The 26,238-nt window shown below is 35.4% G+C and overlaps 1 protein-coding gene across 2 annotated transcripts in view; it reads left to right on the top strand.

The window, feature by feature from the left end:
• LOC132114419 (adhesion G-protein coupled receptor D1-like) overlaps positions 1-21,767 on the top strand; it is a 59,403-nt gene extending 37,636 nt beyond the window's left edge. For both annotated transcript variants that reach the window (XM_059522506.1, XM_059522505.1), the window contains 12 exons: positions 10,634-10,707; positions 11,811-11,934; positions 14,989-15,092; positions 15,325-15,436; positions 17,156-17,309; positions 19,115-19,181; positions 19,285-19,351; positions 19,433-19,524; positions 19,615-19,741; positions 19,958-19,999; positions 20,220-20,312; positions 20,998-21,767. In XM_059522506.1, the coding sequence (XP_059378489.1) occupies positions 10,634-10,707; positions 11,811-11,934; positions 14,989-15,092; positions 15,325-15,436; positions 17,156-17,309; positions 19,115-19,181; positions 19,285-19,351; positions 19,433-19,524; positions 19,615-19,741; positions 19,958-19,999; positions 20,220-20,312; positions 20,998-21,093 (1,152 nt within the window). In that variant the 3' untranslated portion in view covers positions 21,094-21,767. The remainder of the gene's footprint in view (positions 1-10,633; positions 10,708-11,810; positions 11,935-14,988; positions 15,093-15,324; positions 15,437-17,155; positions 17,310-19,114; positions 19,182-19,284; positions 19,352-19,432; positions 19,525-19,614; positions 19,742-19,957; positions 20,000-20,219; positions 20,313-20,997) is intronic.
• Positions 21,768-26,238: the final 4,471 nt, after the last annotated feature.

The raw sequence follows: 26,238 nt of genomic DNA, 5'->3' as shown, positions 1-26,238 counted from the left end.
TAATTTGCTGATTAAATGCTTAAAGGGATAGTTCACCCAAAAATGAAGTTTACCCCATTATTTACTCACCCTCAAACTATCCTATGTGTATATGACTTTCCTCTTTCAGGTGAATATCGGAGTTAAAAAAAAAATGTCCTGGTTCTACCAAGCATTATAATGGCAGTGAATGGGTGTTGATGTCACACATCAGTTTGCTTCAGAAGCCTTTATTAATACCCTAGAGCTGTATAAAGTACTTTTTATGATTGATGGATTGATGGATTGATAACTTTATTTTGCTTCAAAATCCTGACCACTATTCTGCCATTATAAAGCTTGGAAGAGCCAGGACATTATTTAATGTAACTCCGATTGTATTTGTCTGAAAGAAGAAAGTCATATAGCCTACACCTAGGATGGCTTGAAGGTGAATAAATCATGGGGTAATTTTCATTTTCGGGGGAACCATCCCTTTAATATATATATATATATATATATAAATATATATATATATATATATATACATACATACTGTACATACATACACACACACACAAACATGATGGTTCGGAACGTACCTCAGTTTTGACATCACAGTTTGGTACAGTTTCGGTACAGCAGGGGAAACAACTTTTTTTTTTTTTAATTCAACAGTGATTTACTAAACAAATGGCTCTTTCTTTAAAATTTTCTTATGGATAAAAATCTACCCAAGCTCTAAAGTTTAGAGCTCACTATAGTTTATAGTCTAAACTATAAGTGTGCTCTTTTACATTAGGCCTACTATAAGGTTACAGTTACAGAGCCCAGTATTTATTTTCCTACTATGGAAGTCAATGGGAATCACTAACTTTTTGATTACCAGCAATCTTCAAAATAACTTATTTAATGTTCAACATAAGCAAGCAACTCATACAGGTTTGGAACGAAATGAGGGTGAGTAAATGATAACAGAATTTTCATTTTTGAGTGAACTATCTCTTTGAATTTTATAAAGAATATCTCTCTGGATTTGAGACCTTAGTCTTTGCAACTTTACAGATCTTATGCACCAAGAGCATAAAGCAGTTTTACAAACATGTAAATTGCAGATAATGCAGGTTTTTTATTAACTTCTAAATTATAAAAAATTCTATTTGTTGAAATATATTCATTTACACAGTGCCTCTCATAACTCATTTCATAACAGATTTATTTGAACATTAAATAATTAAAAGACATAAAATGACTTCATTTATAGCGCACTAACGAGCTGTGGACACTGAAATCACTCTTTCGCTCACTCATTGATTCACTCGTTCACTCACTGATTCATTCAGTCTCATCTTCATTCACCTACTTACTCAATCACTGATTGCTCACCCACACATTTATTTAAACACTCGCTAAGTCAGTCACTCATCCTCTCCTGTCTTTCTTTGAATGTGTCTTTGAGTTGGTCTGGCGTCCCTCTCTGTCTTTATTTCCCCACCCTCCTTATGCTTTCTCAGATGAATCAATATAATCTATAGCAGATGGTCTGGCTCAAGCGATCCTGTTGTAGCCAACGGCTGCGGATTGTGTGGCCTCCCCCTTTTTTCCCTCTCCATATCTCTGTCTTTCTTTCCCTTTGCCACTCTTGTACTCTAAAATGCCTGCAAATTTTGCTTTTAAACTATTAGTTCTGCCTTGCCTTGTTACTCTAATAGTTAAATCTTGAAGATAACGATTTTTTGTTTCTTCAATATTATGATAGAAATACCACTAAGCTTTTAAAATGTCCCCATACGATCACCTGAGCACGTTCCTCTGCGTATGGCCTTGTCTGGATCCAGGTTTTAGTGTTCCACAGAGGCTTCAACCATTTCCTAGCTTTTTCAGAGATCCGGAGGAAGTCCGACAACTGGCTGACCCCTCTCTGGGTTTCTCCTCTCACCACGCAGAGCTGATGTTATACAGCCTTAGTCTTGCCAACGTCAGCCGAGTCTCATCGCATGGATTATTTAAAAAGATGCGCATGCATTTATTATCTGTTGAAATGCACTTTCTCTTAAGGTGATTCTGATTCTCATTAATAGCTGACAAAAAACAAGACCTGTTACTTAAAATCTCCAGTTTTTAACTTTTTAAATGACCCAAATCCATTATGGTTAAACATTTTGTGGCAAAACAAAGGGGAAATGATTGAAAAGTGGCATAGATAAGTTAAAATAACACTATTTTCGTCAATGGAATTGTTTTATCTATGTTTATGTCACTGTTTTTGGGCAGGAACTTTTCACATGGTTATCATAGGCCATGATCAAGAATAGCCAAGTATAAAGCGATCACAATAGCATATATTGAAGCTAAATTTAGCTGTGTTGCATGGGCCTGATTTTGATTTTGTGAGAATCAGATTAAAGTTTGTAGTTACTGTAGCAAGCACTCCTACACAGTGATCCATGCCTACTTGGGTAACACTGGTTCAGGTCTGGCTGGCCATATTTCCTGTTACTGTCTCATTTCCAAGTTTCTGATGGAACAGGTCTCTACATTTTCAGTGACTTTGCAAGTACATTATTCTTTGTCTACAGAAGCAGCTGCTCTTAATTACAGCCCAGCCTGTCCATAGATGTATGTAATTACAGAGCCTTTGAATAGAAAGGGAGAGACACCGAAAACCTACATTTACATTTTACCATTTATCTTCTGTGTTAAGCTTGGACTAGGCTCCTCTGGGATTTTAAATTTAGCCCAGCCACGCTTTATTTAGATTGAGCAGTTCTTTAAATATACCCAAGTGCAGTGCCATTAACCAGCATACCTCAAGAAACCAACGGCAGCATGTGTCATATGGTGTGTAACAGGGTTTGGTCTCAATCAGAGAGAATGTGTGAGGAGATGTTTAGCAGGCTATTCCCAACATGTGCTTTTGCGTATGTGTTTGAGGAAAAAAGAGAAACATTATGTGAATAAGAAATATTTAAAAGCACAATCCATCAAAAAATGTTATGCCAAACCTGAGTATTTACCTAATTTACTTTATTTAACTAATACAAATCTTATTGATCAGGAAGAATTGTAATATAGCATATGAGACATTTGAACAGCTTTTTGGCTGCTCTTTTTGAGGGAACAGACTGCTATTTAACCAGAGGTGGAAAGTAACGAATTACATTTACTCGCGTTACTGTAATTGAGTAGCTTTTTTGTGTACTTCTACTTTTTTAAGTATTTTTTTTAATCTGTAATTTTACTTTTACTTAAGTATATTTTGTTTGAAGTATTGTACTTCGCTACATTTTAAAACACATTAATTACTGAGTAAAAAAAAAAATCGCTCCCTGGAAGCTATGTCAGTAAATTATGGGGACGGCAAACTGGCGCTAAAATCACAAGAAAGATGCAGACGGACAAAACAGGCGTTAGTGGTGCAGACACCGCTGAAAACGAAACCCCGTCATATTCTGAAGTTGAACTCAAGGAAATGAAGTGAACCCCTGGCCATATGTATGCTCTATTATGCTGTGTATGCTGTGCTTGCCTAGGGAGACCAAACTAGCAGTTTATAAAATCTCGACAAGACATCAACCCCACGTAAGCATATAGAGGTGAGCTAAATAATTGCGTCATTGCATTGGTGGTTAAAATGATGCTTTGACATTTTAGCAAGAGGTTTTGCACAAATTAGCCAAAAAGATTGGTGCGGAGTGTGCGATATATATTGTCTGCGATAATATCATAATTGTTGTTTTAATGATGTACGCGCGCATTTAGAGTGTTCTTTCACTGTGTGATTCAGTCTGTTGAAATGCATTTAGAATGAAATCAATCAAAATCATTTAGAATCAAAATCACACAAAGAATGCTGTCTTTTCCTCTAAAAATCATAATCACACACACACACACACACACACACACATATATATATATATATATATATATATATATATATATATATATATATATATATATATATATATATATATATATATATATATATATATATATATATATATAGATCAGTGGGGATTTCTTTAAGACTGCAAGGGAAGCTCAGCTTCCCCTCTAATGTAAAAAAAAAAACCCAACGGTCAAATATGTACTATTGTTTATTATGTATTGTGTTAATCAGCTACATGTCGGCTGACTCGATTTTCTTCTCATACATTCCCGTAGCGTCACAGTGCATTTCCCTGTTGAAGCCGAGCGTCCATTGACTTCGATGGGGCTGCTTTGAACAGTTTTTTTCAGTGCTCCGAAGCTAGACGGTCATTGGATAAATGCTGCGATTATGTCCCGCCCACGGACGCTCAGCGTCTCTGGAGGTGAATGAAGACTGGGCTTCCGCGTGATGATTGGAGGATCTGTCGATCTCCTTTTGACTGACAGCGGTCTGCACCATAAGAAGTCGGTGAAGCTGTTTCACGCTCAGTCCCATGATCGCGGATTTCTCAAGTGTATTCGAAAGACAAACTGCGGCAATATTTCTTGATATTTATAAAATGCAGAACCACCACAAAATTAAATTGGTAATTAAGACAGATTGAAAATGTGCGCGCGAGCACACACACACACACACACACACACACACACACACACTATAGCCATCTAGTGGTTAAAGTGATTTATTAAAATTTTTAAACTGAATTTCCCCAAAAATGGGCAAAAATCTTACATTAAACCTTATAAAATTATCCATGGTATCCCCATGTATGAAAGTTAGAAATCTGGGTCTTTTATGAAGTGAATTTAACCTGAAATGCTTTTTTCTTTTTTTGTAAAAAAAAAAGCCTATTTAAATAAATATTTATTTATTTATAGAAATGTAAAAGATTTAAATCCTCCAAAAACTGTACAAAGTTTAGTAAAAACATAAATGAACAGAGTAAAATTATATTTGTAAAAAATTTAAATATTTTACTATTACAAAATGAAATGTTATTGTCTGGGGTCAAAAAGACCCCGAGTGTCACTACAAATGAAGACCATCAGAGGGTTATAATGTAGGCCGAAAATGAGCTTCCCCTCTTTGAAAGACCAGCAGCCGCCACTGATATATATATATATATATATATATATATATATATATATATATATATTTTTTTTTTTTTTTTTTTACAACAGGACAGTAAACTAAGAGACTTGCGTTTTAGACACCATATTGCCATTGTTTTTGCTCTATTTCTACAACAAAAATTTATTCCAAACACAGCCACCAAAGCAAAATTTTGCATCTCTGAGCAACGTGACAGTGTTTCGTTCCTGAATGAATCAACCGTTTAAATGATTTGGTTCAATCGCAATGACTCACTTATTAACAGTGACTTGCTGACACATACTGGCCATTTTAATTTCACATTTAAAGTATCTTTTGATTTTTTTTTTTTTTTTATAATTAAGTTTTTATAATTTCAAATGAGTATTCAACATTTTATGTCTGGCATATCAAAACATTATTCATGCATTTGTAACTGCAGGTTAAATGCATTCTTGTCCTGCACTAAACAGTGTAATACATCTAAATGCCACGTCCGATGAAGCTTTTGCATTTCCTCTGTATTGAAAAGATGAGTTTGTTGATACTGATTTGCCTGGTAACAGCCCAAATGTTTTATTATTCTAAATAACTGATTCCTTTAATTAAAAACAACTAGTTTGAGATTAATAGACCTATCCCAGGAGTGTCAAACTCAGTTCCTGGAGGGCCATAGCCCTAACCCTGCTCCAGCACACATATCATGTAGTTTTCAAATAAACCTAAATGATAAGATTAGCTGGATCAGGTGTGTTTAATTAGAGTTAAATCTAAACTGTGCAGGACTGTGGCCCTCCAGGAACTGAGTTTGACACCCTTGGCCTGTCCCATTTTTGACTCCCTCCCACTGGTTAAAATGTAACTAAGTAATTTTTACTCTGAGTAAATTTTAAATGAGCTACTTTTTACTTTTACTTGAGTGGATTTTTTAGACTGGTACTTTTACTTGTACTTAAGTAAAATTTCATTAATGTAATGGTACTTTTACTTGAGTAGAATATTTTTGTACTCTTTCCACCTCTGTATTTAACTGTTCTTTTAACACTTGGCAAATTCTTTAAGCTTGTTCTTGTGTTGCATAAATGAAATATAGACTTTATTGTACTGCTAGAGCTCAGTTTTTCCTTCAGTTAGTCAGTGGGTTAGTCATAAAAGTCAGGCATCAAGGGTACTGTCCCAAAAGTATAGACACAATACTCCCACTTCTCTATCACACTGTCAGCCCTTCAGGTACCCACTGCTATGGCCTTTTTAAGGTAAAGTTATAAATTGTACAAACCCAAATGTTACAAAAATGGCAGATATAGGAAAGAAGTCAAATTAGTCCAATCAAATTCAATAATTAAGTTTATTTGAGTGCATGAATAGGTCAGCAAGACTACTGAAGTCACAGTGCAATGAGAACTTGTCTTTATTTAAAAAATAGAAATATTTAATGTGCTGTTGTTTAAACTATTTTTTAAGTATTTAAATATCATATTATACTATGAACTGCTAGAATATTCCTGATAATATTATTAGCTATTATACACCACCGGTCAAAATTTGCGATCAACACGATTTAAAGAAGAAAAGAATACTTTTATTCAGGGACGATGCATTACATTTGTTAAACATTTAAAATGTTTCTCAGTATTTCTAATTTGAAATAAATGTTGTGATTGTGAAAATTCTATTTTTGCAAAAATATTTCGCAGCAACATTTTGTTGTTCTGTTTTCCACATTTATTGTAATAAATATTCCTTGAGCAGAAATCATTCTAACATTTGAGCAGTTGCTCAAATGTTCAGCGTTTTACCACAGGAATAAATTACATATTAAAATCTAAATAATAGTTATTTAAAATAATAGTATTACACAATCTTACTGTTTTTACTGTATTTTTTATCAAATAAATGCAGCCTTGGTGAGCATAAAAAAATAAAAAATCTTCCCAACCCAAAACTTTTTAAAATGTAGTGTTAATGGTAGGGGTATTAATTATATATTTATGTTAAATTATATGTGAATGTTTTAAAAAATATTCATGAGCTAAGCCTTTGCCATGTTGTGATGTTACAGCCAGCACATCTGTGTACCTCCCACCCTCAAACGGTCCCCAACCAATAGTGACGCGGATGGAGAGATCACTCAGAAGTGTGAGGAAGTTTGGCTCCCACGTGAAGCTTTCAGGGGAACTTTGAAAAAGACCCAAATAGAGCAAAGCTGTGAGGTTGTTTTCTATTAACTTCTGGCACATTCTGGTGGAAGAAGTCTCATATTTTGACAAAAGAGATTAGAGGCGGGCTAGATCGGAAACTATTTTACTCCATTATTGTGACTTTTGGTGATTTAGAAAAATGTTAACCATATTAAATCAAATCTACAGGGCTCAACCCAGCTTACATGCCTTATAATCCTCCATTTATTGTCCAAAACCATCAATTTCATCAAGAATGTTGATCCACATTCACATTATTGTCATTCTCCACATTGCTCTGAGCGACAGTACAGAGGCTTGCATACCCTTAGAATTCAACATCATCCAATCAGGAGTGAAACTGACAAACCAGTTGACAATGTTGACCGTGTAAACGATTCCATCAGCATGACAGGGATAAGTGTTTTCTGCTTAATTATGAACACGTCACTCAGGCTCTCTGAATAGACCTGATGTGTGATTACTCCACCTGCTGCCATCTGATAGGCCGGTGAGAATGATGTCATAGCAGCTGTTAAATACCTCAACCACTCCCCAAAATTGAAGGTTACTTAACATCTAGCCTACGTTTAACCCCTGCGTTTTACATGTACAGTTCTCAATTGCTATAAAAGTTTGAAGACTCCTTCCAAACCTGTACTGTACAAGTTTGTGGTTCATTTCTCATTTAAGAAAAAACTACACTTAATAGCCTACATGTTTTTGCAGGTATTTTAAGTGTGATTTTGTTCTTTCTGTATTTAGATAAGTTAGAAAGGGAGCTCCTCCAATACTGCGTGCTCTTTTGCAAGTCCTTTGTTGTTAATAAAGTGTTGGAGTGCTTTCACACTTCTCTGGCAAGTGCCGAGCGCTGCGGGGCAGGGGGGAGCCACAAACACCAAGCCAACATCATCTGTGTTCATTTGACTGGAGTGAGAGAAAGAGACTTGCTGATGGAGCTGTAAAAATGACCTGTTTTTTTTAGTAATGAGATTTTGGCCTGGAGAGAGAGAGTGGGACGGCAATAGACTTGAAAGAGAAGCGTAAGTGGGTGAAAGTGAGAAACTTTGGGGAGTGCAGAGGAGAACCGCACCCACCACTCTTCTCTGCTCATCACACGGACTGTCTTGTCCCTGTCAGTATGGCTCAAACTTTCCATCTGCTCACACTTTTGTCTTGTGGAATACTGTAGCCTGACTACGTCAGACTTCGTACTTCCGCTCAATTTTAGTTCGCTTGTGTACTCAGTCTGAGATAGCGAACTATCTCCCAGATTTCCTCGGGCTCCCAAACAGCCGGCCAATCAACGAACAGAGGGCGGGCTGAAAGCCGTGACGTAGACGCTAAGCACCAAATTTAATAATGTAGTTTAAGTTCGAAAACTACAAAATCGAAAACGGACACAGAGACACAGGATGCTATTCGTTCTGTTGTGGAGAATATTCCCGGCATTTGCCAACTGAAGCCAGAACAAGAAGAGTATTTGTTTTACATTTTAAATGGAGGTGAAGTTGTGGCCCTACTCCCGAGTCCCAACAGGTTTTGGGAAAAGTTACATTTATCAACTGTAACCCATCGTTAGCAAGAAACTGGAGAGGCCAAAGTCCGCAAGGCGATAATTGTGATTGTGAACTGCCTTGTTCACTCCAGTATTTCGATCGATGGTTTTGTTTTCGCAGCATTCCTGTGTTTACAGCGGAAGTTCGAGGCGGCGGAGCCGGCACATAACACACGTCATAACCAAAAGTTATGTGATTGGCTTATCGGTAACCAATGATTTTAAACTTCAGACAAGCTTCCCCCCCCCCCTCCCACGAGAAACAAATCGCTTGTCAATTATGCCCTTCCAGACTCTGTCTACGAAGCAAAGCGAAGTGGCTATGCAGACAAACCTGAAAAAATAGTGGAAAATGATTTAAACAATGATATGTGGTGATGGTGCCCTTTATAAAATATACTGATTATCACCATAATAACACAACAACAATAGTATATTATTAGATTATATTATTAGTTAAATCACCTTCTTAAATTAATAATCAGGTTCAGTTCAAATTCATAGAGATTTGGAAAATGCCACAAACTGTGACGACTGGGTGAAGGAGGAGCTGGAAGCAAGTGCGAGTTAAACAAAGTTTTAATGAGATGTAGCAGACAAAAACAAACTGGAACACAAACAATGCTGGGATGAAGATACTGTCCAAGATGGTGGAGGGTGGTGATGAGGAAGTGATGAGTCCGGAAGGCGGTGGTGAGTTGGCAGCAGGAGAGGGTGGCACAGGAACTGCAGGGAAGCGAGCCGAAGGTAAGACGTGATGCTTGAGGTGGTTGCAAAGAGTGGACGGGGTTCCAGGGGAAGACACGGACATCCAAACGCAGAAACACACAGAAAGCAAGGCACGGTTAACACACATGAAACAACGCTCTCACAAACACAAGACGTAAGACAAGCCATTATATAGAGAGGGTAATGAGTGACAGCTGCTGCTGATGACAATTAACGGAGACGCCCACAAACTAATCAGTGCTGACGCGTAACACACAGACTTCACCCACAAAGTGCAAAACCCAGAGATCACGGTTTACCAACCGTGACACAAACTATGTTTATTCTGACCAAATAATTTGTTATTGTGGCTGTTAAGAATCCTATTGTCAGGGTTATTATAGTTAAAACTAAACTTAAAATAAAAGCCATAATGAACATTAACTTAATGTAAAATATTTCAAAACTTCAACTATAACAACAACTTAAAATACTTGAATAAGTAAAACTGAAAAACTATATACACACATATTTTTTAAATAAACGCAATAACTAATATGACAACAGCACAAAACTAAATTAAAAACTAAGACTAAACTCAAATTCAGATAAAAATCACAAAATATAAAAATAAAATTAAATTCAAAATGTTACTAAAAACTATAATTGTATCTTCATCAGAAAGTGTCACGTTATCGTTTAATTTGTCATCCTGAGTGTTACTCAACACTCACCACATTAATAATTATACTGTATCTTTATTTCTATCTGCTGTCAAATGCAGCCACAACTGGTTCACATTTTAAATGTTCAGGGTTGTTTTGTTCTCCTGATTCTCTCTGGATGATGTCCTAGAGGAAGTTTCCGAGCTGTTTCCGAGCATCCTTCATCTACTTTACCAACTCGTTTCCATTCCTGTCTGGAATATTGGGTCTGTTCTTTACTCCATCCTGATATAGTCATTCATCCAGTCATGGATGTTTTTGAGAGTCTGATTAATGAAAAGAAATGAAAAGCGTTCTTGTTTCAGTGTATATATTCATTTGAAAGGACTGTGCGTATATGTGTGAATGTTTTGAAATCTCATCTATTGATATATTAAGCAGTATTGCACCACTGATACTGCAGCATTCTGAGAAGGACTGTACTGTGTTACGACATATACATAGTACTGTGATGTTTACTCTGTTGTTCCCTGTCTTTCAGAGTAAAGAACAGCAGCTCCAGGCCTTAAACCAAAGTAATAAAGTATTCCTGTACTGTGCCTTCCTGGACTACAGGTGGGTTACACAGATTCAAATATGTATTTATGCACACAAATGTTGATTTATATTTATATATCCAAAAATGTAATATTGCCCATTCATTGAGTGACAGGCATTATGGGATGCTGTTTTGGTGCTTGTTCGTTTTTTTCTTACTCAATATGATGTTAATATTCCAAACATCTTGCACAAATATAAAGCTGAATGTGATGGCGACTTCAGAGAATGTCTTTTTTTTTTACTTCCAAAAAACAGGCAAAAATTCAATGCATTTTAATGAGTTTTAACAGTACTTTAATATAAAAGTCTTTCCAATAAACCAATTTTTGGTAGTTGTTTTTTTTTGTATACATTTTTAGATATTTTAAAGACATATTTCACTTTTTTTATGGTCTTTTATATTTCTCTTTGAGTCCTTCCTGACTTTCCTTCCTGTATATTCTCTCTCGCACATCTATCTCTCTCCATCTGTCATTTTTAGTGCCTCATGTCACATTTACTGTTAAAGCTTGTCAGGAAGTGCTTTAATCTATTAGTGTGTGTCTTAATACAACCAAGAAATTGGTAATGGTTATACATTAAGCACATCTACATTGGGATTTCCAGCAATTTAAACATTTTCAATTTGACCATTTAAAGAATGGAATTTGCAGTCATGTAACTTTCTTCCAATTCATCATTCAAAAATATAATTTGGAAATGATGAAAGTCTGTTTTTAATTTAAAAGAACAAAGCAATTTTATATTATAATAGGTATGCAAGAAAAATCTCTTAAAGGCAATAAACGAAGCCAATTTTTAGGATCATTTGAAAAAATGTGAATAATTTGGAGTGAGAGTCTTTCCTCTCTTGTCTTCTCTATCTGTTCACTCTTTCTCCCATGGGGCATTTAATAAATGACTGTCTATAATGGAATGATGAAGCTGGAATATTTGCTCTCACTGAGATTAATGGGATCTTGCGTTAGTTTTGATTTCGTTTAGATTTGATTAATAGCTTGCTGGTAATTTCATTACTGCTGGGCGAGGGGGTGAATGTGTATGGTTTCAGTATAAACAATGAACAACTCCAGCAACTGTAATGCTCAATTAAACCTTTATGTATGTGTGTGTTTCAGTTCCAAAGAGGGTGTGTGGTCCAACGAGGGCTGTGTGAGAGCTGATGGAAACCTGTCCTTCTCTATTTGCTTGTGTAACCATCTGACAAACTTCGCCATCCTAATGCAAGTGGTTCCCATGGAGGTGAGGCAGTCCAGTTTTATGTTGTGCTATAAATGAATTACCATTCATCTTGCTTGCTTTGGTATTATTAAGTGGAAATATTGGAAATATTTGGAAATATTAAGTTAATTCAAATAATTCAAGAACTTTACAGCTCATTTGGTGTGTGTGTGTGTGTCTAGTTTTACACAGTTATGTCTAAATGCTCCATGGAGAATTAAATTGATTGTTGTGACAGTAAAGTCATTTATGTTTCTTTTTCAATTCAGTGCTGTCCTTTTAGATTTTCTATAAATCCATAGAATCCTGAAAAATATCTATTTAAAAATCTTACAGACCCCAAACTTTTAAATGGATGTGTATATACTTTCCTTTTTGCAAACTTGATAACACATTTTACAGCTTAGTCTGTTTCATCAGTGCTGATTATGCAAAGTTTTACCATGAGAGCCCCATTTTAAGATTCCGTTTTCAAGTAAAACAAGCATTCAGCATCTTAATTCAGCATCTCTTTAAAATGAATTGCATGCAATTTCCTCACTGATGTTATTTATTATTTTGATGCAAATAAGATAACTGAATCCTGCTTTACAGAGATATGCACAAGCAGACATCTTGGCATTTTCACCTTTTGTGGCAAAAGAGCATAGTTTCTTTGAATTATTAGTTATTATTAGTCACTTTTCATCAATTTAATGCATCCTTGTTGAATAAAAATATATAAATTAATTGCTTAAAAATCATCAAAAAATCGTAGTGTAAGTCTAACCTATAAATGATATGCTCAAAAAATATTTAAAGAAATGTACCATGTTTCCTGTTTTTTTTCTCATGTGATGAATGATATCATTTTACAGCCCCATATTGCAACATTATTCTAATCAGTAAACTACTCATTTACTTATTCGGTCTGACTAGTGAAGCTTATGTAAGCTGTAGATGTCCTGAAATATAGACATATAATACAAAATTGGCAGCGAACCCTGCCATTAGTGGAATTTCTCAAGATTCCTTGATTGAGCATGTAGGACATTTCCCAGCAGGGATCTCTTGAAACACCAAGGCGCTGCGATGAATGCGATGCTAACTGTGTTTCTCGTCTTCAGCGAGCCAGCAGCATGCAGGGCTTGAGGTTTTGATTGGCCGAGACTCTCAGTAAATCAGTAGCGGGGCTTAAGTGAGAAGACAGTTTGGACGTAGTTAAGACACTTCTCCAAGGGTGACGTGCTGGATTTTGTTTCTAGCGTCTTGAGTCACAGTGTGGCTGTGTGGGTCGAGGACTGTGGCCTGGGTTTGGGCCACTCATTTGTCAGAGAAAGCTTGTAAATGACATCTGCCTGAAATACTGAACGACAGGCACAGCTTGATATTTTTGTAACCCTTGTCCTGTTGACTTATTTAAAGAAAGCTGAAGAGTGAATTTAACTCAGGCTAAAGACCCTGTCAGCAACAACTACTCGCTAAGTAGGGGCACGTTTGTGAAGATGAGAGACATATTGCTTCACACAAAGGCAGATTGCCATTTCAAGATTCTTGCACGAGCCAAACCGATGCACCCAGGTGCAGCTTGGCTCTTCTGCGTCGATCATCTGCATGTGTTTGTTGAGAAAATCTGTCTTCGCTCAGTCATGTAATCATCTCCTCTGGAGCTTTGATGCTAATGCCCGCCTCTGCCGGGGCCTCAATTAGTGGCTCACCTCAATACTTCAAGCCTGGAGGAGATCGTGCTTTCTCCACCGCTCTGCAGATCCTCGATATTCTGGGCCCACGATAATCACAAGGCAGGAAGCGGAGTTAATGTACAATCGAACCCACGCACGGAAATAGAATTATGGGGAAAACAACTACCGATTGGTCCGGCGTGTCGACGCAACACTGAGTACCAATTTTACTGGCACTGGGTCAGAGGAGCTGTAACAATACAGCACTATACCCTGATGGATGTTCAGGAATAAATGTGTTCACTCTTCACCAACAGATGCTTCTAAGGTGTAGCATGCTATCTAGCATGTATCAAATCATGATTTCAGCAAATGAGGCTCCATAATGCCACATTTTGATGTTTTGAGGTGGTTAATGACAGATCATCAGCTGTAGAAATATGTAATGAGACGTTATCGTAAGCTATGATAAATGCGATAAATTAATTTTCGATTTTAGCTGAATTTATTTCAGTTTTAGCAGTGATGTTTTTTGTTTGATTTTTCAATGTTTTAGAAGGAAGTATCTTCTGCTCATCAAGGCTGCATTTCTTTGATCGAAATACAGTAAAAACAATCATTTTGAGAAATCTGACAATTTAAAAGTACTATTCTATCGTAATTTCTATTGCAATTATTAAAAAATGTTTAAATGTTTAAAATTACTCCAGTCTTCGGTGTCTCATGATCTTTCAGAAATCATTCTAATATGCTGATTTTGCTGCTCAAGAAACATTTCTTCTTATTATCAATGTTGAAAATAGTTGCTGATAATGAGTAAAATGGTGATTACTGAATAAAAGTATTAAATTTCTTTAAATACATATATTACTACTGACCCAAATCTTTTGAACAGTATCATATAACAGGTTCTAGAAAAGAGACATATTTGGGATTAATGTGTATTGAGACTGAATGTAGAGATATTTTTATATGTAAAGCAAGCCTGGGGCTGTTACTGTTTTCTCAACCGACGGTCTGCCATGTCTGTGATTAGTCAGTGCTCTCTCTCTCTCTCTCTCTCTCTCTCTTTCTATATATATATATATATATATATATATATATATATATATATATATATATATAAATATATAAAACTTGTTCCAAGAATTGATTGTCAGACTCGTGCAGGTTTGTTCTGATGAAATGATCTTGAAATTGTCAAGTCGTTTAATATTATGCGCACATCAATCCCAGTACAGCTGGTCATAGCTAACCTTTGACTTTACAATCAGTGGATTGTTGCTGTGGTATTCAGTGTTTCTTATTTGTAGTAATGTCAGGGGTTTTAACCCTCTTCAGTGCTGTACACTTGACCAAATAGGCCATTTTCATCATCTCATTGCCTGTGCTGCCATGTTTGTCTCCACTTCAGCTCTCAAAGGCCCACCAAGTGGCGCTGTCCACCATTAGCTACATCGGCTGCTCTGTCTCTATTTTCTGCCTGGCAATTACACTGGTCACCTTTGCTGTCCTGTCGTAAGTATCCCACAATGCTCTGAGAATATGAATGATTTGAATCTATTATTTAAATATGATCAACATTTTTTGAGTCAAATGTCTAAACTTCTCAATTCCATTTATTAAATATAATAACTTGCAATTTGAATTAATTAAAAACTAAAAGCATTTAATGTTTCTTCACCATTACTATTACAAATGTATATTGTATATATGTATAAATGTATATATTTTTTTTCTGTCCATTGAGGTCTGTTAGCACCATCCGTAATCAGCGTTACCATATTCATGCAAACTTGGCGTTTGCAATCCTAGTTGCTCAAATCCTTCTGCTCATCAGTTTCCGCTTCAGTCCCGCCACGGTGAGTCCATCTAACACTCTGTCACAGGCTCATCTTAAATCAGTGATTCCAGGCACTCCGTTGTCCAACACAATAACAGATAATATAATAATTAGAACTGTATGTACTTTAACTATAAATAGAAACAGAAAGGGACAGAAAGCTCTCGGACTAAATCTAAAATATCTTAAACTGTGTTCCGAAGATGAACGGAGGTCTTACGGGTTTGGAACGACATGAGGGTGACTCATTAATGACATAATTTTTGTTTTTGGGTGAACTAACCCTTTAAGTAAGAATTTATCTGTTGATCTGGTATTATAAATATTTGTGCAATATTTTAACAAAATGGATATATACTGTGGTAATTTACCCAATAAAGCTTTTCAAATAAAAATTAACTTCTGTTTTTTTTTCTTCTTTAGCGCAATGAAGTCCATTTTTAATGTCATGTAAATTACATTGATGTGTACAGACACTTGTACCAGTAACAAATCGTAAAGCAGCATGATAAACTACATCCAATTTTTTCTAAACATTCAGAGGTGCATGCATATAAATTATATCACCATAGCCAGATACCAAGATATTTGTAAGATGCATCCCTTTCAATCTGGGTACCATTTAAAGTTTGAATCAAAAAATCATTTAAGGATCATTTGGACCATGTAAAAATCATGTTTTTAGTTTTTTAACACTAATTAACACTAACTTTAACACTAATTTTAAATTACCCAGTGAAGTCTGAAATGCATTAAAAGCATTCTGTAGAGAGTCCATTGCCACTTTTAAAGATGGAGCCATAGTGTAGATAATAGTATCATCTGCATAAAAATGTGCATTTGCTGGCTCAGCTCTTTTACCAAGTTCATTTATATAAATAGAGAATAAAATTGGTCCCAAAATTGATCCTTGAGGAACACCTGTCTTCACTATTAAAGGAGCAAAAACATAATTATCTATGGACACACATTGAGTCCTTCCAGTAAAATAATCAGAGAACCACTTCAACACTATATCACTAAAATTTACACATTTAAGCCTTTGCAACAAAAGATCATGATCCACAGAATCAAATGCTTTAGATAAATCAAAAAACATGCAGCACATGATTTTTTTTTTTATCATCCAATGCAGTTATTATATCATTATTGACTGACATTGCAGCAGTTATAGTATTATGGAAAATGCTTGCTTATGAAATGTTTGAATTTAAGGAATATTTCACCCAAAAATAAAAATTCTGTCATCATTTACCCTCATGTCATTCCAAACCTGTAGGAGTTGCTTTCTTATGTTAAACATAAAAGAAGATATTTTGAAGATTGATGGTAATCAAACAGTCTATAGTAGGAAAAGAAATAGTATGGAAGTCAACTGATTGTGTTTGTTGTCTATGGTGATTATCGTGTCATCATCCGTATCAGAAACAGCATGTTCTCATTACAAAAATAAATCTAGTACACTGGAAAGGTCCAATGACTCCACTTATCTCCTAACATGCCTCCGGCATTAAAGACCGATTCATTTGACACTTTGTTAATTTGATTGTGCTTCCTCTGTCTGAGGACTTGGCTGAAATCTTGCTATAATAATGTCAGTATTGAGATCACTGAGCCCATATGTTTATTTTAACAACATGTGTTACATTAGCTAAGATTCACAAAGTAGATAAGTTTTCGGTGCAGTGCATTTTGTCTAGATGCTTTTCCTGATCTGAAATTGTCCTCTCTCCCCCAGCTCCCGTGTAAGATCATGGCTATATTGCTGCATTTCTTCTTCCTGTGTGCGTTTGCCTGGATGCTGGTGGAAGGGCTGCATCTCTACAGCATGGTGGTCAAAGTGTTCGGCTCAGAGGGCAGCAAACACTTTTATTACTATGCAATCGGATGGGGTGAGTTCAACATCTTGCAGACAGAATGCAGCAGACCAGCACAATCTGGCATACTATATTGGCATTCTTTGGCATCACTGTGATTCAGTCACCAGAATCAGCTTTTTATAAAGCTTTTTATACACAACGCATTGAATCTGGAGGTACACGTACACAAAAACCACATACTCTGGATGGCCTTACAATCGGAAATCCCTTAGATGGAGATTGATTGGGCGTGTTTGATACAAATTCCTCATTTGAAATACTTCAAATTCATAATATTTAGAACAATCTTATAAACAAATTCATTTGCTTACATGTTTTATGTGGAACTTTTTCATTGGAAAAGATTTTTGAATGAGAAGGTTATTTTTTGAATTTTTATTTTTGGTTTTTGCACTGAAATATCACAGATACTGTGGCCCTTTTTGGTGAATTCATCCCTGTGTATACACACACATTCATATACACACTCCATCACACACAGATATCATTTGCTTTAAACGACCCAATTCAGCGTAAAGTGCAAACCCAAGAGAATCAAATGAGGTTGTCCCATGGCAGGCATTAGCACTCCTTCCTCAGATGCAGCAGTGCTGTTGAAAAGGGAAGGAAAAGAAGACATTTGTGTGTTACTGTCTGTCTGAGATGTCAGTAGATTAAAAGACATTCAATCTTAGCAGTATAGTGGGTCATCCCTAATGATGCCATCAGTGTAATTAACTGACCTAATCTCAGATGTGCATATGTGATAATAGGCAACATGTGCTCTTTGACTCTTTTGGGAACAGTTTATAATCAGCCTTTTGTTTTTTGTTTTTCACTTAAAATGACATTGTCAGAGGAGGCCTTGAAATAAATCAATATACACTTTTATTAGAACGTGCAAAGTTGGCATTAATGAAAACTGAAAGGTGTTTTCCATTATTACACATAATAAAGTGAATAAATATACATGTTTATTTGTTTCCATAGTGACACGGGTGATAGGCTCAGTGTATATGAAGAAAACAGGCTTTGTTAGACTTAAGTCATTACTTCAGACTGAAGCCTACACCCTTTCTAAGCCTTTGGCACAGCCATACTGCTTTTTATTTATGGTGGCACGAAACAACCGGCTACAGTCCAAAAGTTCTTATTTTAGTTCCTACGACATAATCTGAAACCTTCTACGCTAGGTTTTACAACAAGGTATTTTTAGCTCCAATAACGTTCCAGGTTTTTTCCCACAAACATTTGTCTTTTAGCACGTCATTCTCATATAACAAAAACATATGGTGAGAGGGAGAGAGGGATTTGACAACACTACCAAGCTATAAACTCTTTGTACTACACAGTATATAGTATATATTGAGAATTATTAAAATTTAAAATAGCTGTTTTCTATTTGAATATATTTTAAAATGTAATTTATTCCTGTGATGGCAAAGCTGAATTTTTTGCATCGCTCCAGTTATTTTTTATTTGTATTTTTTCGAGTTGTATAAATAAAAAATGTGAAATAGTAAAAAAAATACTTTAACATTATTTTATAAATTTTAAACTATATGTGATATTTATTAGTTTGTGTGTTTGTATATTTGAGTTTTCTCACTGTTTTTTTTAACCAAATTTAGCTTTTTGCAAATTATTCAAATTATACTGCAGTGTGACTGATGAGTTATTAAAATGTTGTAAAATAGTCTGTGTATAATAATTATACATAAACTAGAAAAATAAAAAAGTTATAAGTATTTTTGAATTAAATATATCAGGGCACTGCTATCACTGCATGAAATAGTTTCTTCTGAAACCTTTCTAAAACTGTTCCCGTCTTTATTCAGGATGTCCTCTCGTCATATGTGTGGTGTCTATGACCTCATCACTAAACAGCTATGGAGAGGATGGCAAGTAAGTAACCATGACAACACCATGGGTCATGACACAGTAAACAGATGTCCAGTTTAAAGAGAAAAAGTGATGTGTCCCTCTTGTCTTGTCTTTACTGCATTAGTTGCTGGCTGTCTCTGAAGACTGGGGCGATTTGGGCTTTTGTAGCCCCTGCTCTGTTTGTAATAATGGTAAGCAGCTGTTAATGAGGTGTATTAAATGCACTACATTAGGTGAGCATGAAAGGAACACCTGTAATCTCTACTGTCCAGGTGAACATTGGCATTTTGATAGCTGTGACACGGATCATATCCAGGATCAGCGCTGAGAACTATAAGGTTCACCGAGACGCCAACTCTGTTAAGTGGGTGCATCTGCTATCATGATTGTAATATCGGCCATCATGCATTTGCTTTTTTTTAATATACGTATATATGTGTGTTTGTCTTTCTAGGCTTACGACTAAAGCAGTGGCGGTACTCTTGCCCATCCTGGGCATATCGTGGATCTTTGGGGTTCTGGCGGTGAACGACCACTCCCTGTTTTTCCAGTACATGTTTGCAGTGTTTAACTCACTACAGGTCAGGCATCACTAGTGTGTCACAAAACAACTTCACTCGCTTTACAGCCTCCAAAGTCAATAGTGCCTTCGCCAAATAATGACAGCTTTACAAAATATGGGACATAACAATTTTTGAAATGTCTTTGGAATTGGACTGACTTGTAAGAACTTTTGCAGATGTGAATTGGAGCGCTTGGAACATTTAGTGTTATCTGTTTTTCTTTTATTCTCAAAGGGGTTCTTCATATTCCTGTTTCACTGTCTGTTAAACTCTGAGGTAAGAGTGTGTTTGTGTCTGGGGAAATGTCTGACGTAACTGCAGTAAACAGTACACTGGTGTAAATTATAGAGTTAAAGTGTGATCGCCATCTAGTGATGTTAATTTGATACTGCATTACGTGAATGCACTTATAGAGATACACTTTCAAACTATTATGATCTCCAAAGCAAATCATGATGTTTGTTATCAGATTTCATGTCTTGTTACTGCTCTACAGGTGAGGGCTGCTTTCAAACACAAAACTAAAGTGTGGACTTTAACCAGCAGCTCAATCCGCAACATCAACGTCAAACCTTTCAACTCAGACATAGTGAGTAATTCCCCTTCCTTTCATTTTTACATTTGTACATACAAACTTAATTGCACATTATGTACAATTAAATAAAACACATTATAGCTTAAATTTATATTATATCCAGTTAAATTTCTGAATTAAAACTGCAAAAATGTTGTTTGTATTTGAAATGTGGATAAAGTTGTACTACCAAACAAGCATTTATGGTCAATTAAAATGTACTTTAATGTCATTCCTAATAAAACTTGTATCATGTTTTTAAATATATTTGTAAATGCACGATTGTAATAATGAAGTTGCAATTTAGAACATTGAAAAACTAACTTTAATTATACTGTAATATGAAATAATACACTAAAGTACACTATAATTAAGTACTTTACAAGTGCTTTAGTATGTTAGTCAGCTACTACTTTGACAAAAGATTATGTGTAATATGAGTACTTTAAAGTAAAACTTTTAATTTTACATTACACAGTGCACTTTTTAAAAGTGTACTTAAGTGTGTTAAGAAATATTCATGACAGTATACTCTCTTTAAGTACACTTAAGTTGACTTTTTCATTCATTATTATATTAATTGCAAGTAAAGTATTTAAAAAAAAACTTTTTGAAGTACACTACAAGTGCACATTCGATACACTTCTTTTCACAAGGGTTTTGGAAACCAAGCCTGTATTAATCTGGTTTTCTTTCGCAGATGAATGGCCACAAGGGCGGTGTGGCTCCCACAAAGATGAACACATGGGACAAAAGCACCAACTCAGCCAACCGCATAGATTTGTCAGCAGTATAATGGCTTCTGGTCCAAAGAGAGCAAGAGGACAGCAGCATAGCATTTCTTCTAGAACATGTGCCTTTCTGTATCGCATTTTAAATGGACTCCACATGATGAAATGGCTACAAACACTTGCAGCTAATTGTAGAATAGTTAACTCACAACACAAAGTCCTCTGATGTCATTTCCTCCTGCTGATGATCTCTCTAATTCAAACAAAGGATGGAGACACACGGCCCATTGTTTCAATGACTTTTTGATCGTTTGCTAATAATGTGGTCTGCTAAGGAATCTGAATTCAAGTAAACACACTAACTCTCACAGACAGGAGACTCTCCAGAGTTACAGTGCCTGTACTGTAACAGTGTTTGCTTGCTTTGAATTTGTTTTGGACAACACACTAGACCAGTGCTACATTTGGACCATTGTTTGACCATCTATTAAACAAAAGAATCTTCAAGTACAAATCTGGAGTTTCTCAACTTTAATGAGAACGCTTCTTTGCAACCGGCCTTAATGAAGTAGTAGCTTCTATTAATTCCTGTCCAGCTGCCCACCAGCTATGGCTTTAAATTAGACCTGGAAGAGAAGTACAATACTGGTGAAAAACTCTGGAGTTCTTCCTCATTATTGTGACGGTTTTCTCTTTTTTAACCTAGCATTGTAAATGGCACTTGTTTTGAACCAAATAGGAAATTTTCTTTCTTTTTTTTTTTACAAGAGGTCAATGAAATATTTATGGTCATTTATAATATTGCACAAATTTATAATATTTTGTGTGTGTGTGTGTGTGTGTGTGTGTGTATGTCTGTGTGCGTGTGTGTGTGTGTGTGTGTGTGTGTGTGTGTGTGTGTGTGCGTGCGTGCGTGCGTGCGTGCGTGCGTGCGTGCGTGCGTGTGTGTGTATGTCTGTGTGCGTGTGTGTGTGTGTGTGTGTGTGTGTGTGTGTGTGTGTGTGTGTGTGTGTGTGTGTGCGTGCGTGCGTGCGTGTGTGTGTGTGAAGGAATGTTACTTTTTAAAAGGGGTGCGGATGAGATAAGATGCAGATTAAAAATGTGTTTGGTAATTAACAAATGATGTTAATAAATACTAATATTAATTATTAAAATGTCATGATACGAAACAAACACATTCAGTTTTTATACCACAATAGATATAGCTTTGTTGTTTCACTGAAATAGTTTGATGCTGTTGAGAAGGTCAGGACCTCTGAAGTGTGAAAAGCCATACAGACATGTGATGTATTTCATGCTAGATTCAATTCATGTTAGATAAAAGCTTATTTAATAATTCACAGAACAATAAACAAGGGACTTGTGTCTCTTTAAAATTGTGCCTGAATGCCTAATTGTACCCTATTCATGCACAGTGCCAAAAAGTTTTCATAATGTCATGTTATGTATCAGTATGCATTGTTTCATAACCAGCGTGACACACACGGCCATACAAGTGTCTGTAATTGTGCCGTCCTAGACGTATTTATTACCAAAACAGGTCAGTATATTATGTGTGACCATTTATATCTTTAAATTATTGTCGTCGTCATGTTCCAACGAGACTTTGATACTGCTTGAAAGAGCTTCTTTTACAGTATCATAACACTGTTGTTATCAACATTATAGCTTAATCAGCTATTTTGTAGTTTATTAGTGAATGTCTTCGTGTTCATGCTCTCCGCCAAGAACAAACGTTGTTTTAGTACCAAAAGTTCGAGAGAGTTTCTACCAAATGAACATTTATAGGCCAAGTAAACTTCCTGTCCAATTGTTATTTAATATTTGAACATGCTTATGTAGTGTCTTTCAATCAAGGTACATTCACTATATTTGTGTCTTTAACCCATTTGTGTGAAGTTTTCCTATGAAAGTGCTGATGTTATTATCAGGAGGAACATAGAGTGATAGTATAAGATTGATACATTTTCAGATTACACAAAGTATGATCTCAGAACACACACACAAATGGCCATAGCAGTGTTCTGAGATTATGCTGTAAAATATGTGCCTTGTACATATGTAACAAGTGCCTTGGCTCTACAGATTCCAGTAAAGAGTGTTGTTTTTAAGTGTATAATGTGAGAAATCTTTCTGTGATGTTTTTGATTGATTCCTGATTTATTTTCCTGATTTATTCTGTTCTAATGCAAATGAGTTTTTCACAGTCCTCTTTTATGCATAATAAAAACTTTTATTTAAGTCTAAAAACTGTACTGTGATATGGCATACATGAGTACATATTTGTAAGTCCTATATGCATCTCTTTTATAAGAGGTCTGAATATTAAGACAGACCTTTTCTGTTTAATTGTAAGGGTAGATCTGCAGAACTGATTCAATAGAAGCAGACTATTTACAAACTGCTGAAATCTTTTGCTATATTTGCTATATTATATTCATTATAGGTTCTGTCACTGTTCATTTCAAACATTATTTTCATGATGTGAATTCCTAACAAACCCTCCCTGTGATGCTGACTGCTTATTCACCAAGAGCACAGGGATATGTGATGGATACCGATGAGCTTATTAAATGTGTTTTCTGTGTTTGTTGAACGGGACTTCATTAGGGTTTACTGTGAAGAAGGATATCCTATGGACAGTGAGGCATTAAAAACCGTACCCATGCTGAATGTCTTCACATGTAAAATAAAAACTGACCACGTTTTCATTGTCTTTGCCATCTATTATATTTTTAATGAAAGCCAATATTCCATGCATAGGTGTGTTTTGAATAAATTTCATCTCTTTAAAATTTGTTTATTGCTGCATTTCATTATTTTTTTATTTATCATTTTGTCTTAAAAACACTAACTTTTCCTTCTAATTGACTGTGAGAATTCAGCAATACAAATTCAGTTAGCTATAGAGACGATTTCCAGGATTTTTAGATTTTAAGTGTTTTTGTCACAGAAATTCTGTCTGTTTTATGTCTAACAGCCAGTGTTGTCCCTGAGGAGGAGGATGGCAGACATATATGATAATGATTTAACCCATGTCCATTATATTAATAAAACATTTGGTAGCCTATTCTTAAATCTTTATTCCAGTGATGGCAAAGCTGAATTCTCAGCTTTTTCGGTGTCACATGATCCTTCAGAAAACATTCTAATATTCTGATCTGGTACTCAAGAAACATTTCTTATTTTCATCAATGTGCTGCTTATTATTTATAAAACTTACTGACCCCAAACATTTGAACGTGATGTATCTTATACATTAAATGAACGGTGTTACAACACCTATAGAACTCAACATGGTAAGAAACGAGTGACGAACAGACAGTAGAATGAAAAACAAAAAGACAACCTGGACTGAACATTAGTCTCATTACGTTTTATACTTTTTTTGCCAAGACAGCACTGGAGAGAATGACGCTTGTTCTGCAGGAAGTGTCATCATGGCTCAGGTCAGAGTTTAAAACCTCTTACATGCTTGATGTCTCATAGATTTGGCAGATTACAGCATGACACCTGTTGGAGCTCAGCTGAGATACAAAAGCAGATTCTTTGATTCTGTTCACTGCACGACTGACTGATGAAGCTCGATCCCAGGCGGCTTTTCAAATGGAGGGCTGTTTATCAGCTACAAGTGTTTTATGGACAGAAGGGGAGTAGAATATGAATAATCATCCACCAGTATCATATATCATTAGGTTTGGGGTGGAGGTGTTTATATGGCGAACGTTCAGTTTAATATTATGAATGATATAATAACCCATGCAGAGTGCTCACATAATGCTCTTATTCATTCAAGACTATGAATATGGTGATGCAAACCGTATGTGACGTCCAAAAGAGAAGACAATGACCAGGACTCCTTAATGTGATTTAGTGAAAAACAACATGGAAAACGATTCCTGATCCTGAAGTGGATCATTTGGGATTGCCGCCTCTATTTAATAAACTCCTTATGGACTAAATTTCCTGTTACATGGATGTGGAAACGATGCCATTAGTCTGAGTCTGTCCAATTAAAACAAAATGAGAGAGAGAGAGAATTAAAAACTTTATATATTTATAATCTTTTTTTAGATTGCATTTTACTGTGATTAGTGTGCACGAGTGTAATAATGCAGTTTTATCACACGAGGGCAATGTTGTCATCTCTAAACATTCTAAAACAGAAACCTGCACCTAGACTCGTGCTTCAGTTATGCTTTTTATGTAATATGATTTCGTTATTTAGTATCACTTAAGGGCATCTTGATAATCTTAGATTAATATAATCTTCTGACTTTATGTGTGGTGTTAATGTGTAACTTTCCAAAGGGCAGACAGACAATTTAATTTAACATAACATGGGCAGTTTATGTAACATTTGTTACCATGTACAAACACACATCCATCTATCCATAACTAAATAAATACACTCATATGCATTCATAAATTGGGTTTTGTGTGGATTTTAATGGAAAATAATTTGTTAATTATTCATTAACTTTACTCTTTTTATCTGCAATTTAGTATTTATGTTGATGGTGTGTAATGTACATCATGATATTAATAATAATGAATATTTTTTGTAAAATTTATATTGTTGAAACTTATTTATTTTTTCATTTTTTTACTCTTTGTCAAACCCAATTGTCAAAAAACTGTCAAACCCAAGTTTTGATTGGCTGTCTAAATAAGAGTTTTAAAAAGAGGGGAAAAAAGTAATAGCCTACTTTCATTCAGCAAGGATGCATTGAATTGGTATAAAGTAGCCTAACAGTTATTTGAGCTAGGCCTATCTGTTCATCAAAGAATCTTTAAAAGTACCACGGTTCCTACCAAAGTATTAAGCAACAAAAGCTGTTTTCAATATTGATGATGATAATAATAATAATATATGTTTCTTAAGCATCAAATCAGAATAATTTCCGAAGGATCACGTGACTCTGAAGATTGGAGTAATGATGCAAATTCAGCTTTGTTATCACAGGAATAAATTACATTCTTAAAATATTCTACAATTTTTTCTACAATATTACTGTTTTTACATGTAGCATTGGAGAGCACAAGATACTTTTTTTTTTCAAAAATAATATATATTTTTTTATTATTCTCACCTTTTGACACTAGTGTATATATTTTTCCACCTACAACACTGAAAAAAGTCAACAGCAGCAATCTGTGAGTCATAGACAGTAAAACAAACAGTACGTGGTGCGCATGCGTCAAATGCA

Source organism: Carassius carassius, chromosome 34, assembly GCF_963082965.1.
Source record: "Carassius carassius chromosome 34, fCarCar2.1, whole genome shotgun sequence".
NCBI lineage: Eukaryota > Metazoa > Chordata > Actinopteri > Cypriniformes > Cyprinidae > Carassius > Carassius carassius.
The sequence above is the reverse complement of the archived record's forward strand: the minus strand, read 5'-3'. Positions and strand labels throughout refer to the sequence as shown.